Source organism: Cataglyphis hispanica, chromosome 23 (assembly GCF_021464435.1).
Source record: "Cataglyphis hispanica isolate Lineage 1 chromosome 23, ULB_Chis1_1.0, whole genome shotgun sequence".
NCBI classification, from domain to species: Eukaryota; Metazoa; Arthropoda; class Insecta; order Hymenoptera; family Formicidae; genus Cataglyphis; species Cataglyphis hispanica.
The window spans coordinates 1,043,527-1,059,319 of NC_065976.1; the positions used below are offsets into that span (position 1 = coordinate 1,043,527).

General features: G+C 35.7%; 1 protein-coding gene across 1 annotated transcript; it reads right to left on the bottom strand.

Moving 5' to 3' along the window:
• Window positions 1–5: 5 nt before the first annotated feature.
• On the bottom strand, window positions 6–15,166 carry LOC126857933 (anosmin-1). The gene is made up of 8 exons (XM_050607846.1): window positions 14,548–15,166; window positions 10,537–10,661; window positions 4,088–4,280; window positions 3,413–3,751; window positions 1,646–1,842; window positions 1,187–1,331; window positions 857–1,068; window positions 6–605 (listed from the first exon to the last, which is right to left on the bottom strand). Exons 1-8 carry the CDS (start codon window positions 14,621–14,623, stop codon window positions 381–383), a joined length of 1,512 nt encoding a protein of 503 aa, XP_050463803.1. The 5' UTR covers window positions 14,624–15,166; the 3' UTR covers window positions 6–380.
• Window positions 15,167–15,793: the final 627 nt, after the last annotated feature.

A 15,793-nucleotide genomic window follows, 5' to 3' on the forward strand; every position in this document is an offset into this window, starting at 1 on the left:
CACCTCTAATGATGATAAAGCAATAAAATATATGGAAATTCTATCTTGATTAATCTTGATATTAGAATCTAATTGTTATAAGCATAGGCGATGATGAGTTTTAAGTAAAACACACACAATTTGATTTTTATAAAAATTTTATGTTACATAAAAATATAAATCGATTTGAAATATATCATATATCATGTTATATAATTAAATGGTAAAAGAATAAATATCTTGATCTATAAAAAACTAAAACACATGAATAAGATATAAGATGATAAAACAATAATGCTAAAACAATATTCATAATCTCCATAAAGATTATTATTAAAATATTCATATATTATGAATATTACAATTATAGTTTATCTGTTCTACATACGCAGCCAGCAAATTTATATCACAAATAAACCGGAGAATTGCCTTCTTGATCTGGACGATTTCTTACATCGTCCTGTCTTCCGCCGCGAATATTTTCGCTTCTGATCGCCCTGACATCCGGTCGCATAAAATTCTATACTGGTCCCATGATCGTCGGTCTCGCCGTTTTTCAATATGTTTCGTACAGTTGCACTGTACATGCAGTCGTATCGAAGTTGCCGCAGATCATAATATGATGTCTGAAATTATTTGTAATAATAAGTTGGACCTTAAAATTTTTTATTTTTTGATTAATTTATATTTATTATCTCTCTCTCTCTCTCTCTCTCTCTCTCTCTCTCTCTCTCTTTACATACCGATGGTACACATTTATATAATTCGAAATCAAACTTAATACTTCACTTTGTACGCTTTTTACGGAGATAAAAATAATTGCAATAAATATTATTCCTATAAGAATACAAGACAGAAGAAACTGAGATCGTTGTACCTGAACCGTTTTCCAAGTAGCAGATTTCCATCGTTCCGAGCCTTTCTCGCGTGAGCACGATTCCTCTTGCCACGTGACATTATATGCACTGATATCGCCGCTCGTCGGCCAAACTAAACGCGCCTTGACTTCTCCACACTGACAGTTCATGCGACGCACGTGGAGGCCGGCCTGGGTTCGCTCGCACCTGCGAGAACGTCTCCCGACGTCGGCTTCAATGAAAGGTCACCGCTTTCGTTGGTTATCCCAACTACACTGGACTTAGAAGGGAGACTGAGGGGAGGACTGATGAGCTTATCGCGCCGAAGATGAGTCAGTTTGATACCTTACCGTATGCCATGTAGTCTGTGCTGTTGAAGACCTTGGATGCCTTGCGCGACGTCAGACGCCGACCGCCGTAAACCGCCACCGCTTGCACTTGCAGAAAGTACTGACACTTGAGCTCCAGATTCTTTAGTTCATAACATGTCTTGTCCTGAAAAACGCGGCACGAATATCGTAATTACGTCAAAAGAATGTTAAGATTATCGGTAAAATTTCGAGCGTTTAGAGCTAAAATGGATCACGTTCGTAAATTACTTCACCTTTCGTGAAGCTTATCGGTTTAAAATATAAATCTTATAGATTTTATCCGCTCGAACTCTCTGTTTAAAACATTTGCACATTTGCATAAAGCAACAATTAATTAATTATAATTATATATATTTATTTAACGCAATATTTTCTCTCTAGTTTTCATAAATAAGATAATCATTAAAATAAATTTTTTTGATTTGCTAATAAGCTTACTTTGAGAATCGTCTTGTGGTAGACGAGAATGGAATCGTTTGTTGGTCCATGAATGAGTCTGCTCCAAAACACTTTGTAGAACGATATCGGCACATCCGATGCCGGCTTAACCCATCGTAGGTTAATACGCAGCTTTCCGCTGACGAGTCGCGCATTAGACAAGGTCAAGTTTTGCGGTTCCTTCGGATTTCGCGGCTCTGCAACGATCGACAAAATGCCGTACTAAAGTAATTGCTCTTTAATGTATAATATTAATTAAATTTCAACATTGACAACTTTTTCATAACATAAAATTATATTTCTCTTTCATTTAATTCTTTATTTATTTGTATAATAATTACATATCTAAAATATAAAAACAATAAAATGAATCAAAACATAGAATGTTATGAGAAAGAGAAAGAAAAATAGAGAGAGAGATAGAAATTGTCATTACTATTTGTGAATGTAGGAAGAGCGAGAGTCAGTTTTTTTTTTTTTTTTTTAATAATCTAAGGAATAATAATTAAAGGAAATTTTATACATACAAGGGAATCTCAAGAAATAAATGATAAATGAAATAATAAAAGAAACATTCTGGCTTGGCTGATGTGGAATGATAACCGCCAGGATATTTGATTTTTATCTTATTTTTTAACTACTTTGAAACAACTTGAACACTTAATCCGGTTTTGCATGATCTGTTGATGCGTTCGTCATACTAATTATCATTTGATTTTTATAAATTAAACCTGTTTGACATGGTTGCGATGGAAATGGAAAATTTATACGAAAATGTATTAATGATTTGTTTGAGAGAGACAGCCACTCAAAATAATTGACACTTTAATTTTTATTTATGTTGCTTAATTAATAATTAAACTAATATTCAGTCTCGCACATAATCACAATTTTCTTTGTCGAATCCTTTCAATGTTTATTCTCACGTTGGCTATTGGTCTGTGAAGTTTAATTTGCGTGCGAGAGGCCAATGGTAAGTAATATACTTACCGTGGCGATTTGCGCAAGCGATTAACACGACTCTGGAACTTTTCGCTGCCGGGTTAATGACCCGAATTCCCAGTTAACAAACAAATACAAACGTATTCACAGGTAAATTTTCTTCGGCGAAGCGTGACGACCTTGCGTGAGAAACGAGTTGTTCCACAAGTTTGTACAATCAACAATAATAGCTCTAGCCTTCCATAACATCCTTAAATTATTGTTCCCTTATGTCAATCAATTTACAATGCAGAAATGATGAACAAAGTGTTCTACGAATATTTGATATCAATTTGAGCCGACGATAAAACGTACATTTTTATTTAACGATATATGTATATAATGGCTAATAAATTAGAATGTAAAAATTTATGACATTTGGAAGTTTAATCTTATATTTTTTTACTGGTAATATTTTCTGATAATGTTTTATATATATATATATATATATATATATATATATATATATATATATATATCTCATATAATATATTTTTAATATTAATTATAATGTTATAATATTTATAACTATATAATATATGGATATAATATGTATATATGTATAATATGTTATACATATAAATGCTCTTGGTATTTTCTAAAAATTTTCTCTTCGAGCTATATATCAGTTTTCTGCAAAGAAACTTATTTATTTTTCAGACAACTACTTTTTTATTTTTTAAATTATTTACAAGAATCATTTTTTTTTTAGCTTGAACATTTCATCCAACACGACAAATAATTGCGAATAGTTGATTTACTCTTATCGTCTTTAAATATACGCACCTTTTGTTTTAAAGGGTCTGGAAGGTTGCGAATACCCGCGCGATCCATTTCCATTGACAGCCGCCACACGGAATTGATACCAGTGTCCCGTCTTTAACCTGCCCCGAAGAGTCGCGTGCGGCTTTGTCGATACGTGACAAACGGTCCAGGAACTTAATCTGGACTCCAAGTATCTAGGACCAACAAGATGACGCTCCTCCACTAGATACCGAACCGCGTCATTGTCGTTCTCGTTGACAGATACATTGCTGACTCCCGGCCTGCCGTTGCGCCACGTCAGAAGCACCTGGTTTCTCTTCTGTTGTTGTATCTGTAGATTCTCCGGCACAGCTGGTAGATCTAATTTTAATTAAATATTATGATTCAAATAAGCTCATGGCAAAGGTTTACGATCTTTAAAATCTAATTTCTGATAATCTATTTTATCTGCGGAATCTTTGATCAATTTTCTTGTAACGAAAATATCGACGTAAATCATTATTGGTGCTAATTAAATTTGTCATTTTTATTATTAATATTATTATGATTAATTATTAAATTACATATGTTAGAGTGGAGTCCACTTAAAATAAAAATTAAAAAATAATAATATAGCATCTTTGTAAGTTCTGTCAAAGGAGTCTGATTGACGGAAAATGTCTTGTCTCAAGGCACTGATTGCGCTGTTACACTCACCGTTTCGATTGTCCAGACCGACAGGATGCATGCACGTGATACCGCAATCGTGGGAGCAACACTTGGCTAAATCCGGACAACGGGAGTCATCGACGCAGGCGATTAAACAGGCAGCTTCGAAGGGCGTCATGGACGTTCTCTCGGGGCAATAACCAGGTTTTGTGTAATTTGACACTAGGCAATTTTCCATGCACTACGACACAATGATAAAACAGTAATTCTATTATAATTTTAGAATACTTTTAAGACACAAAATATGATACGAATTTTAAGATTTTGCGATTAGAAAATATTTGAAAAATTTTTATCCTGTCAGAATCATCATTCGCGGAAACTGGTGTAAGTCCAAAAATGTTACTCTTCCAATCTCGTACCATGATTTCGTTCAATAATAAGTGTAAGGCTGTTACTTTACCGCTCATTCCGCGAGCGGGTTTATCAAGGTCGGTTCGAACTTCACCGCATGCCGCCTTAATCGGAGCACTCCTGATCTCCTCCATTCGCGATCCGATCCAATCCCGTCGATACCGAAAAAGATACGGTCAATTGCCGGAAAAAAATAAAAGATATCGAGTTCTCCCGCGTTTGAGAGCTTCCCTGCCATTTTCGTGGAAGCCAGTTCTCGCTACAGTTACGAAACTGCCACTTGTCGATTCTGTTCCGATGCGAAATGCGAGTCCGGATCCTTTAAACGATCCCCGAGGCGTATTCCCGATCGTCAGGACGAAGGTGCCTATTCATATATATTTCAACTTAATGCACGTTCGAATTGGTGCGCGCTGCCGTGTTTTTATCCCGTCATTATTTTCGTACAATGTAGACGCGAGAGAGAACCGGCCCGATGAAGTTGATCGAAAAAAATTCAACATATAAGATAAGCGCCGACGGCGCAATAAGATGTATGATTACAAGCGTCATATAGAGCCTTACAAAGTACAAGTTAAGCTTAATAGCGCGAGACTCGGGGCAAATTTTTAGTAGTCACGTTATAAAGTAAGTGTATCGTATCGAATTTTCATGCTTGTGACATACTTTGTTAGCTTCTAAAAAGACAGTGCCGACATTGCCGAAGATAGAATTGCTAATAGTTGTTTACGATCGAAACGCAATAAACATTTTGCGCTTCATTTCGCAGTGCCATATCGGATACTGCTCGTTTTATAATCTGCTGTCGTGCAGTGACACGCGCGCATATGACTATCGATGGTCCATAAAGAATCTCACTTTACAGGCAAACGCATTATTCTCGTTGCAAATAAGCACACTTGGCAAGAACGTTATATGGCACTTTACGCCATCAAACTTCGTGACATGTAATCAACACATTATTGATGGTCATTTTAGACAACCAGTAAAGCTAATTCTATACGACTTCTCACACACACAGAAAAACATATCTCACATATTACGTTTGTTAACCTAAATAAGCAAATAACAAATTCTAAGGAATAAGATTTTGAATAAATGCTATAAAATAGCATGCAAAAGATTTATAACACCGTGCAAATAATTTCTTTATAAGTCACAATTCACAAACAAATAAAAAATACGGTATTGTCAATGACATTATATAATTTATTTTATTACGCTTTGTTAATATAATATAAGCGAAAGAAACGTGCATCATGTATTAAAGAAAAAAAAAAAAAAAAAACAATAAACTAAGACAGTAAAATGATAATAAATTTATATGAAATATTAAAAATTTTAAAAATGTCATTTAAAGCACGCAAAATATTACGTAATTATTCGAGAAGAAATAGAAAAACATTTTTTTTTTTTTCCACTTTTTCTTCGAAACGGTCTGTTTTAGTCATGATTAGTACTATAACATATAGTTGTGTTATTAAGTATCCTAGAAATTCAGAGATTGGACAATCTGCGCAGAATCCTAATGTACTGCGGGATGAGATTTTCAATCGCGGACTCTTCCCGCAGGAGATCCAGAAGAAGCTTTCTTGCGGCCTAACAACGGGAGCGTGTACTTGTTATCGCGCTGCTGCGACCGCGACATATATCATTGCAAGTCGGGGAAACTGGTTCACTTACTTATTGGCCTACTTTTTACAGGGAGAAGCGAGCACTCCGAGCAGAGCTTAGCAGAGTAGAACGGATCCGCGACGTCGATCGATGATGAGTGATCACCCGAGGCCGTTGACCAAGATTAATAAAGTTCACCGATTTTCGCGAGAATCGCATCTCGTCGACAGTATCGGTAGTACTCGGCATTGTTGGTGAAATCATACATGGTATTTATGATACCCTTGTATTACAGGCTCTACTCTCTTTTTTTGGGACATATCGCCCGAGAATCTGCGCCGGTCGTTCCGCAGAACAAAATCACGCGTTCGCTGTGCAAGAGTGTGAATAATATGAAATTATAAATATAGAACATTGTAATAGAACGGATAAAATTATAAAATACGTAATTACTTTGAACTTATCATAGATCTCTATATATCACAGATTTCTATATATAAATCTCTGTGTATGCAGTAACACTGCAAGAAAGTTTAATCTAAAGGCTCTATTTATCATTGACAGGAATTCCATTCTCCAATAAAGTTACGCCTGCGTGTGATTCGGTGATATCAGATAATATAAAGAGCGACAAAGAAGGCGCACTATTATGCAGGCTGCTACGTAATAAATATCATCGGTATTGTTACGAAACAGGATATGGTTATTTTGTAAGGATTGCTTTATCATTCCATCACATTTGCAATTTATATATATATATATATATATATATATATATATATATATAAATTGAACTTGTGGAAAAAACAGATATTAATGTGAAAATTATTTTTAGACACAGAATTCAAGTTTTAAGTACAGAATACAATCTTAAAAGCTGAAGATATCCGTTCGCAATTTTCTCTGTCACGCTTTTTTCGATACCCATCAAAAGAAATAACGATCGACTGTTTCGCAATGCTCGCATCGCGAGTGATAATCGCCTGCAGGACATAAAAGGGGTGAAAAGAGCAAGCCGAAGTGAGCGAGCAGGGCGATCTGATGAAGCGTCGTCACGATCGAAGAATTAACTTTGCCGATGCACGCCGAGATCATTGAGTGATATCCGAGGCGATCGCGCGGATCAAAGTATACAAGGAGGCTAATGAAGTTCACCAGATCTTGCTCTTCTCTCTCTCTCTCTCTCTCTCTCTCTCTCTCCCTCCCTCTCTCGCCCTCCGCATCGATCGAACCAAAGACGCACAAGGGTCAATCTGTTCCAGTCGAGAGCTTCTTCGTGAAGATCGAAGCGCGCGGCCGTCGTGAAGTGATCGCGAAGATTAGGGTATGGCAGGAGACTAATGTAGTCCGCCGTAAAGATCGGCGATAGTGTCGATCGGCAATACTGAAAAATCATGCAAGCCGATCGTTGCTCCTTCTCACTCCGCTTCCACCGCGGCCCCTTTCTTTTTTTCATTCTTTCTCCCTTTCTTCTCTCTTTTTCTCTCCTTCTCTCGCATCGGTAGGCTATCCCAATTAAAGACTTCGCGGTTTGAAGTATTCATTAAGATCGGTATGGTTGAGGCGGCCTTCGATCGAAGTTCATCGCGAGAATTGGTTGGCCGCTGATCGACGTCGTTAAGAAAATTATATTGCCCATTGGCGTTTTGCCAGTGTCGTTTTCTTCTCGCTTCTTCTTTATCTTCTTCTTTCTTCTGCACTTCTTCACTTCTTCCCACTTATTCTTTTCTCAGCGGCGACACCGATAATTAACAATCGAAAGGGCGCCGCGTACGGGATACTTTGCATTTGATCGGCGAACGGTGGAGTTCCCAGTGGAGTCCTCCACGATATAACGAATGCGCTAACGAAGTCGATTGTTATAACGGCGGCGGATTATCTTTTTTCATCAACATATTAAAGGACGCCGCCGCATTGAGATACCGAGGAATTCATGCCCGCTTATTAAACGTTACTTCCAAAATGAAGTTTCGTAATGACAATCACGCTAATGAAGTTAATTGTAATAACAGCAAGCGCTCCATCTCTTCTCTCTCCTCGATTTCTTTAAGATTTTCATAACATGCGTGCAGAAAGTTACCAGCAGAATTCCTTTTTGACGGTCGCGCTAACAAAATTAATTATATGTTAATTATTTTTTTCTTTGCGTTTCTTCACTTTTTTATATAAATAATCAATGATTAATATCCGATAATATGCCGTGTGTTTCATATCGTGGAATTTACATTTGCCTATCTTTACGTCCTTAATTTCCTAACGAAGTTCAACGGCCACCATTACGTCAGCTAATTATAGTAGCAGCGAGCGATATTAAAAGAATGCGGAAGGTTATATAACATAGGCAGCGCAAAGATAGAAATGTGACGTGATTAAATTTGATAGAACATATTTGACTGGAATGACGAGAGATGAATACTTTATAAATATACGTCACATATCCAATGGCGTAAAAATATGCCAATAAATGCAAACTAATATAAGCCAAAAAAGATAGAATTACTTTTATAAATTTAAAATAATATTAGTCTTATATAAAATAGAAACTGCCCAGTGTTCAAAGTTTATTCTGAAAATAATTGGAAAAGTAATGGTTAATCTATTAAATTGGCACATTAAATGCTGCGCTTTACTTTCACCAAGGAAATTGAAGTTACCAAGATAGTTTATATTAGTCTATCGATCAATAATTGTAAAAGATTCAGCACTAAAATGAGAGGTAATAATTCACGAGTTTATTTTCATACAAAGTCTCCTCGTCTCTAGAACAAATCTTCTAAATTATCTCATTTTTGTATTCAATCTCTCATAATTATAATATATTTCGCTAATTTTAATATTTTTTTACAGCAGGCATCCATCGTTGATTGAAAGTACGGAAGAATTAATTTCGTCATCAAGGACGATCGAGATCGAAGGCAGAAACGAAGTCGGAAAAGTGAAGAGCCTTCTCATTCACTCGCGAAATTCTCGAAGCGCGCGGCGGATACAATCGAATGCCATTGGGAAGATTGATTATCCGGTGCTTCGGGATAGGAACCTGTTTCCGATAATGTCGGAAGATACATTTCTAGTGCGCTATAGGCGCGCATCCGGACTTGGTGCGTTGCCGCTCGCGCGCGCAATCCTTTTATAGGCCATTACTTCGGGACTTTATTGTCGGCCGCTGGTCAAAGCTCGGGGGCTATCTCTTCGTCATTTCTCCTCATCCACCCTGCCCATCGACTCTCGAAATCATTTCGGGCTCGTAATGACGTGTGTATATATGCCGGCAAAAAAAAAAAAAAACGGCAATAATGCGCGGTAAGAGCGCCGGTGGTGAGTTACTGGTAAGTCAATGAGTGTTATTGCTCGTATTCTTTCATATCATTATCGTCCCGCCGATGCCAATTAAAATGTTTTATGCTTTCGCTTAATAAATACGCGTTATTTTCATTTGCGATATGCAGACGAATGGTCTCAGAAACGCGAGATGTTAAAGAAATTAGAAAAATTCGATTCACAAGCCTGTATTCAATGATGCAGAAATTCAGAAACATCATCACTATTTCAAAACGGAGAATACAATTAATAAATAAAAGTAATGTCAATATATTTATTCTTCTTGTTAAAATACGTAACAAATTTGGAAGAGAATGTTATAATGTCAACCGTGATTACAGCGGTTGGATAGTGCCTTTACTTTCCGAGAACTCGTTTTTGAGAAGTGCAAGTTTCCTTTTGGCCTAAGATGGCCCAAATAAGGTATTATATCGATCCGCCGTTGTTGACCGCCGAATTAGCATATCGTTCGAGTCAAGTCCCACGGCGCGGCGTGCCTCATAAATCGTCTAGCGTGACGATGATTCAAGTGGGCGCGGACTCAGGGACGCTCGGGATTCGCATAACTAATTACACACGAGCGAGAACCCGCAAAACCTGGACAAGCCTCGGATGAATCATCGACGAGCGCGTCTGTGCGACTCTCTCGGGACGCGACAAAGCATTGCGGGAAACCAGTTTATTTAGCGGCGCTATCGAGTGTCGAATCGGCCATCGAAATTAAAATCGATTTCCACTCGGACAGCGGCGTGTACAATGTAGCGCGTTGATTAATCGAACTGATTATTTCGGCTGATTGCGACGCGCAGATCGATGCCATAAACGCCAATGCTCGAGCTTGTCGAGGGATAATGGCTGTTCGATGCGATGCTAATATTCTACCCTGTGACATTAATCCTTTCAAATATAATAGCGTTTTGACAATATTTTTCTATGCGATGTTTATTTAAAATGCACTTTAGACGCATATAAATATTTTCCAACGAAATTCAAAATATCGAAAAATATTTTATACGGAAAACACATTTTCCATATGTTAATTTTATATTGAGATTTATAACGATTATAAATTTGTCAGCAATAACAATATTACAGATGTTATGAGATAAGATGAAGTAATCTTTGCACAACACGTGCCATCATATACATACCTCGTCGGGATAATTCTCCCCGCATCGAGCATCACACCTGGCCACTCTAATAAAGTCGTACTCCTCGACATAACGCGTCCACGATGCTAAACATCCTGGTAGTAGTAACCACCACAGCCACCATTCTGCACAGACATCATATTATTAATTACTTATTAGCATCCACTGATGTAAGTATATTTTTTTATTTCTTTATGATACGTAAACATAGAGCTTTACAATCAAATTTTTTTCGTGAGTTATAATTTAAATCGTTTATTATCTATATATTATTATGCATGTGATTTGTTGAAACAATTCTTTCTCTTTTTCTCTCTCTTTTTCTGTGTAATAATATTACATTTCTTAATATATACACTTTCTAAATAAACAGCTGATATTATCACCGTTTTGATTAATTAAAAAATAAAAATGAATCAAAAGAGAAAATAAAAGGAGAAATATATAAAAAATAATACAATAGAACAGAATAGAAATTATAAAATAACAATTAGAAATAGAAGAAATTAAAAATTTATAAAAAGATAGAAATTAAAAAATGTAAATAAAAATAAATTAAGAAATAAAAATAAAAAGGATAAATGTTTAAGATATGTTTTAAATATTAAGAAGGATTCTTAATAAAAAAACACAGATAACTGCATGTAACAAAATTTATCAATAACTTTCTAGAATGTTATTATTAATAACATATTATATATTAATAACAATATTAATCTCTTCTTAAATTTTTCCCTTTTCTCTGATATAAATTTTAATAATTTAATCTTTTTATATAATTTTCACTTTTTATTTAATTATCAATGCTTATACGCAGCGTTTGTTTATCGGCACTTGCACTTTCTCAACACTTTCGCATTTCTGTTTGCTATCAGCATTACTCCCACGACGGTAGGTTCTGAGGGAGCGCGATATGTGTACGCTGTTAATATATACTACTCGCTTGGTTAACTCCGAGCGTCATTTAGTTCATCTTAAGAATTCGTTGTTTTTTTTTATTCCCGGTGCACCAAGAGAACGAGCTGTCCGCCGTCGCTATGCGCGGCTCCCAGAGATTGTTTCCCTCTTTTAGCGCAAAAGTATACGATTCATATACGGTCGCCAGATCGCGGTCGCGATCGCGATCGCGGAATTATGTGCTACCTGCGCCGATTCCACGCGTCTCCTCGGAATTCCGATTGGGGCTTGTCGACAAGAAGGTAGGATGCGATCGCGTCCGCTTTTTCGCCGTTCACGTAAATGCAGAGACCGGAATGATACGACGGAGACCACGCGAAAGAGAACCACGTGAAAAATGCATGGACACCGGCGACGATTGCGATCGATCATGTCCGTACGAATAAGCGGGAAAGCAAGTAAGAAATTAGATCTGCGAGTCGATTTCCTTGCGCGGATGTCGCTAACAAGAAAAAAATATGCAAAAATATGTGAGTTTCCGACATTATTAAATAATCAATTATTATTTTATTACTTTAACTACTTATAAAAATATCAATTACATTTTTTATATATTATATTATACTATTATAACCAAAATATTATATTAAGAAAATTGAAACTTGCATTATAATTGTAAGTTTTATCATAATTTTTTTATATATATTTATGAAGTCTTTATATATATTTATAAAATTGTTATGTATTTATAACAATTTTATATTATTTTCTCAATTTTCCAAATTTGCCTATAGGTAACACCAACTGGATATTAATATATGATCGATTTATGTTACGACATCGGTCGTCAAAAAGAAGCGCGTTTGTCGGTGACTTTAATGCCTTCTCTCACCGAGAAGGACGTGCTCGTTCTGAAAGAGTGGCCGAGAAAGAGTCGGTTACCAGCGACAACGAACGTCAAGGAGACATGACGACCCTTTAATTTTTTGCCAGCTGTCAATTCGTGCGTTTAATGGCCCCGACTTCAGCTAGTTAATTAACGCAGACCTCTTGAAAGTCTGTTCAAGCATTCACGCTTTATTCTAACGCGCGAATATATCCCGCTGATTATTAAAATCATCCCAAAGTAGCAAGCTGACGTCTTAATAACGTCTTAATGAAATTTCCAACATCAATAATACGTCATTAAAACATCATTTAACGTCATCTTGCTATGTGGGATTATACTTCTCGTTAGAAAGTAATAATGTTGTCAATTTTGCTCGATAAGAAAAAAATTTATTGTTCAAATTCCAAAGAATTAACACCGTGAATTTAAAGATTAATTTAACGTCTATTTGTTGTTATAACGAAAAAAGATTCACATATGAATCAGAGAAAAAGGAACGGAGAGAGAAAGAAAAGCAATTTGGTCCGCGTAATATACTTTATACTGTGCTAAATAAATCTAATTTTGAGTTTTATTTGCGTATATTCTGCTAACAAACTAAAAATTAAGTTGATATATTTAGTAGTAAAAATATGAAGAGAATAAGTAACAAATTCATCTGCCTAATTATCACAAGTCTCTATTTAATTTATACTATATAATTTCTAGAATTTCAACATAGTGCAAAAATAGTTTAGCATAATCGAGTATTAAGCAATTGTTAAATCGGGATATAATAATTCGCTGATTTCGATAACTGATTGTTATTTTTTCCGTCTAAAATTTTTCCTTTATTATTATTATTATTTTAATTAAAGTGCATATCGCACAAACGATTGAAATAGAAATTTATGACTCATATATTTATTCCTTAATACCAGTTGGATTTATTCCATGTCTCTAATCTTACCGATAATTCCTGTCTCAACGCTCTTCTCGCTCATTATGCTTATCTCAATGTATTTTGCGGGAAAATACGCTATGCGTTTTGGAATGCGCACATTACCCAATACCCCCGAGATATTAGCTTTGCCGCTTTGCAAATATTATACGCTAGCAAAAGTGCTACTAATTTAAGAAATTAATTAATTTATTTTTTCTCATTATTTTCATATTATTTCGAAACGTTAGATTCGAAATTCTTATTATTATCGATTTGCAGATAAAAAATGTTGGTATTTGATTGTTACACTTATATTTCTATACATTCTACAAATTGATTTTTACACGTATATTAAAATACAATAGGTTTTGCGAAATTACAATAAATACTTGTGTGCGACAACTTCATTATTTCTTGAAATAATAAAGTCGTCAAATTAATTTAAAATTTATTTCAAAGAATCTCCTTAAAATATATAGATGTAAAATTAAAATTTAATTTATCTTTGACGACAGCTTTAATGTTTGCAATTTACTTTGATCATAATCTTCGAATTTCAGTAATAAGGGAATACTTCAAGGGTTCGAATGTGCTACTCCGGGAAGCTTTGAGTTAAAACGGTACTTTGGCAAGACCGGAGTCTGTAAGTGGTTCTCGTCAATCCACTTTAGCTTTTTTCACTTGAATACGCGAAATGTCTTATTTCATATCAGGATGTATTATTTTTAGAATTCTTCTCTCATATATGTACTAAAGAGAAAGAGAGAGCTTTTATTTTCTTCTTTTTAAACTATTTGTTTATCAAAATTTTGCAGTTAAAAGATTGCAATTGAAATTGATTTTGAATTATTATTGTAACTAATTTATTATTTGAATTAAATTAATCATTTTTAAATAAACTATCATTAAAAATGAATGTTTCTGACCTATGCCGTATGAATTTACAAAAAACTTTTATCAAAAATATGAAATGCAAATCATATAAATATATATTACATTTAACGAGAAAATTAATTAGATAGAAATGTCAATTGCATAGCTACATTTTCTCCTAATCAATAACAATTTTAATCTCTATACATTTTAATTCATAAATGTGGACTTTTCTTAATTCACACACCCACAATAGTATAATGTAAATTATATAAATTAATATATATTAGAAATATGTCAATGCTAAATTTATTTTTTAGACAATAAAATATGCAAAGCGATTGACATTTTTATTCTAATTCTTCCTTGACTGATTAATGTCATCGTGGATATATGTCTCTTATTCATTACGTACTTTCCCCATACGTACTTTCGAGGGTGACCGGTTGCTGCCTCCGCCTTCTCTTCGCGGCTACAGCTGACGTTGAATTGCCGGCGTGCGGCATCGGATCGCAAAATGACTTTCCGGAAGCGACTTGCTCGACCGTGAATCTTATCACGCGGATTTCTGCCCACGGGGGTGGAAAGCGCCAAGGACCTCTCTTCGGATCAGGGCGCTTCTCGTTTCACCGCGAACGACGCTGTCGTTGTCGTCCTTAACTAAAGGAGACACGATCGGTGGTACATGGCGCCAGACTATCAGGCTCGCTCGCCAATTGATAACGGCTGCGTCGCGTGGGACGTTATCTATCTCTGGGTTTCCGCCGACCACACAGCCACGCCAACAATCCGCAACAAGACTAAACCCGTAAGATCGAGCCGAAGCGTTCGAACTGGGATCAGGCTTACTTTCTTGTGCAGGCCGATCCTCTTCTCCTTCTGCTCTCTCGCCCTCCTGGCGCACTCTTCTCCTACTCTACACACCGGGCCCACACCACTTGGTTTCCACCACTCTCCGTCACCGCCACCCATCGCAATGACCGAATCATTAACTTCAGGAAGGGTCCTGGGGCTCGCACGCGCAAGCGAGGAGTACACGCGCAGGGAGCGCGTTCGCCGAACCGGCGACGGCAGAGCTTCCTTCCTATTCCTTCCTTTCTTCCTTTTGCACGTCCCCGTCGCGTTTGAGGACACGGTAGCGCTCTTTGACCCCTCTTTTTGAGGGAGAAGAGGGTTCTTTCTTTAATCTAACCGTTCTCATTTCTTCTGACCGTACACCGTGAATCGAACAAAGCTCTATGGAGAGTCTTTCATTATTCATTATTTTATTTTCATTATTATTTTATTTTCATTATTTATTTTCATTATTAAAATGTATAAGGTTTTCTTTTATTTATATCATCTAATATTATTTTAATATCAAACAAAGCAATTTTACAATTTTTAATGAAAACATAATTATTCAAAGATAAATTTATTTATTCATCAATTATGCATTTTTGACAGTTCAAAATATCTAGTAGGAATTACGATTAATATAAATTACAATTATATATTAATTTTATTCCTATTTTATATTTGATGTAGAAAAGTAACGTTTATATTTTCGTATCGTTTGTACACATATAGCCTATATATATATTAATCCAGAAACCGATACGTGACTTTTACTAGAAACATTCTTCAAAAATGAACTTAAACGCCACTCATATAACTATACTGGTCAAAACAACTTG

Coding starts and splice junctions, on each gene's coding strand:
- LOC126857933 (XM_050607846.1), bottom strand. CDS start 14,623: ATGCCGCACGCCGGCAATTCAACGTCAGCTGTAGCCGCGAAGAGAAGG. Junction 3,752..4,087: donor CGGTCTGGACAATCGAAACG/GTGAGTGTAACA, acceptor AATTAAAATTAG/ATCTACCAGCTGTGCCGGAG. Junction 606..856: donor CTACTTGGAAAACGGTTCAG/GTACAACGATCT, acceptor AAATAATTTCAG/ACATCATATTATGATCTGCG.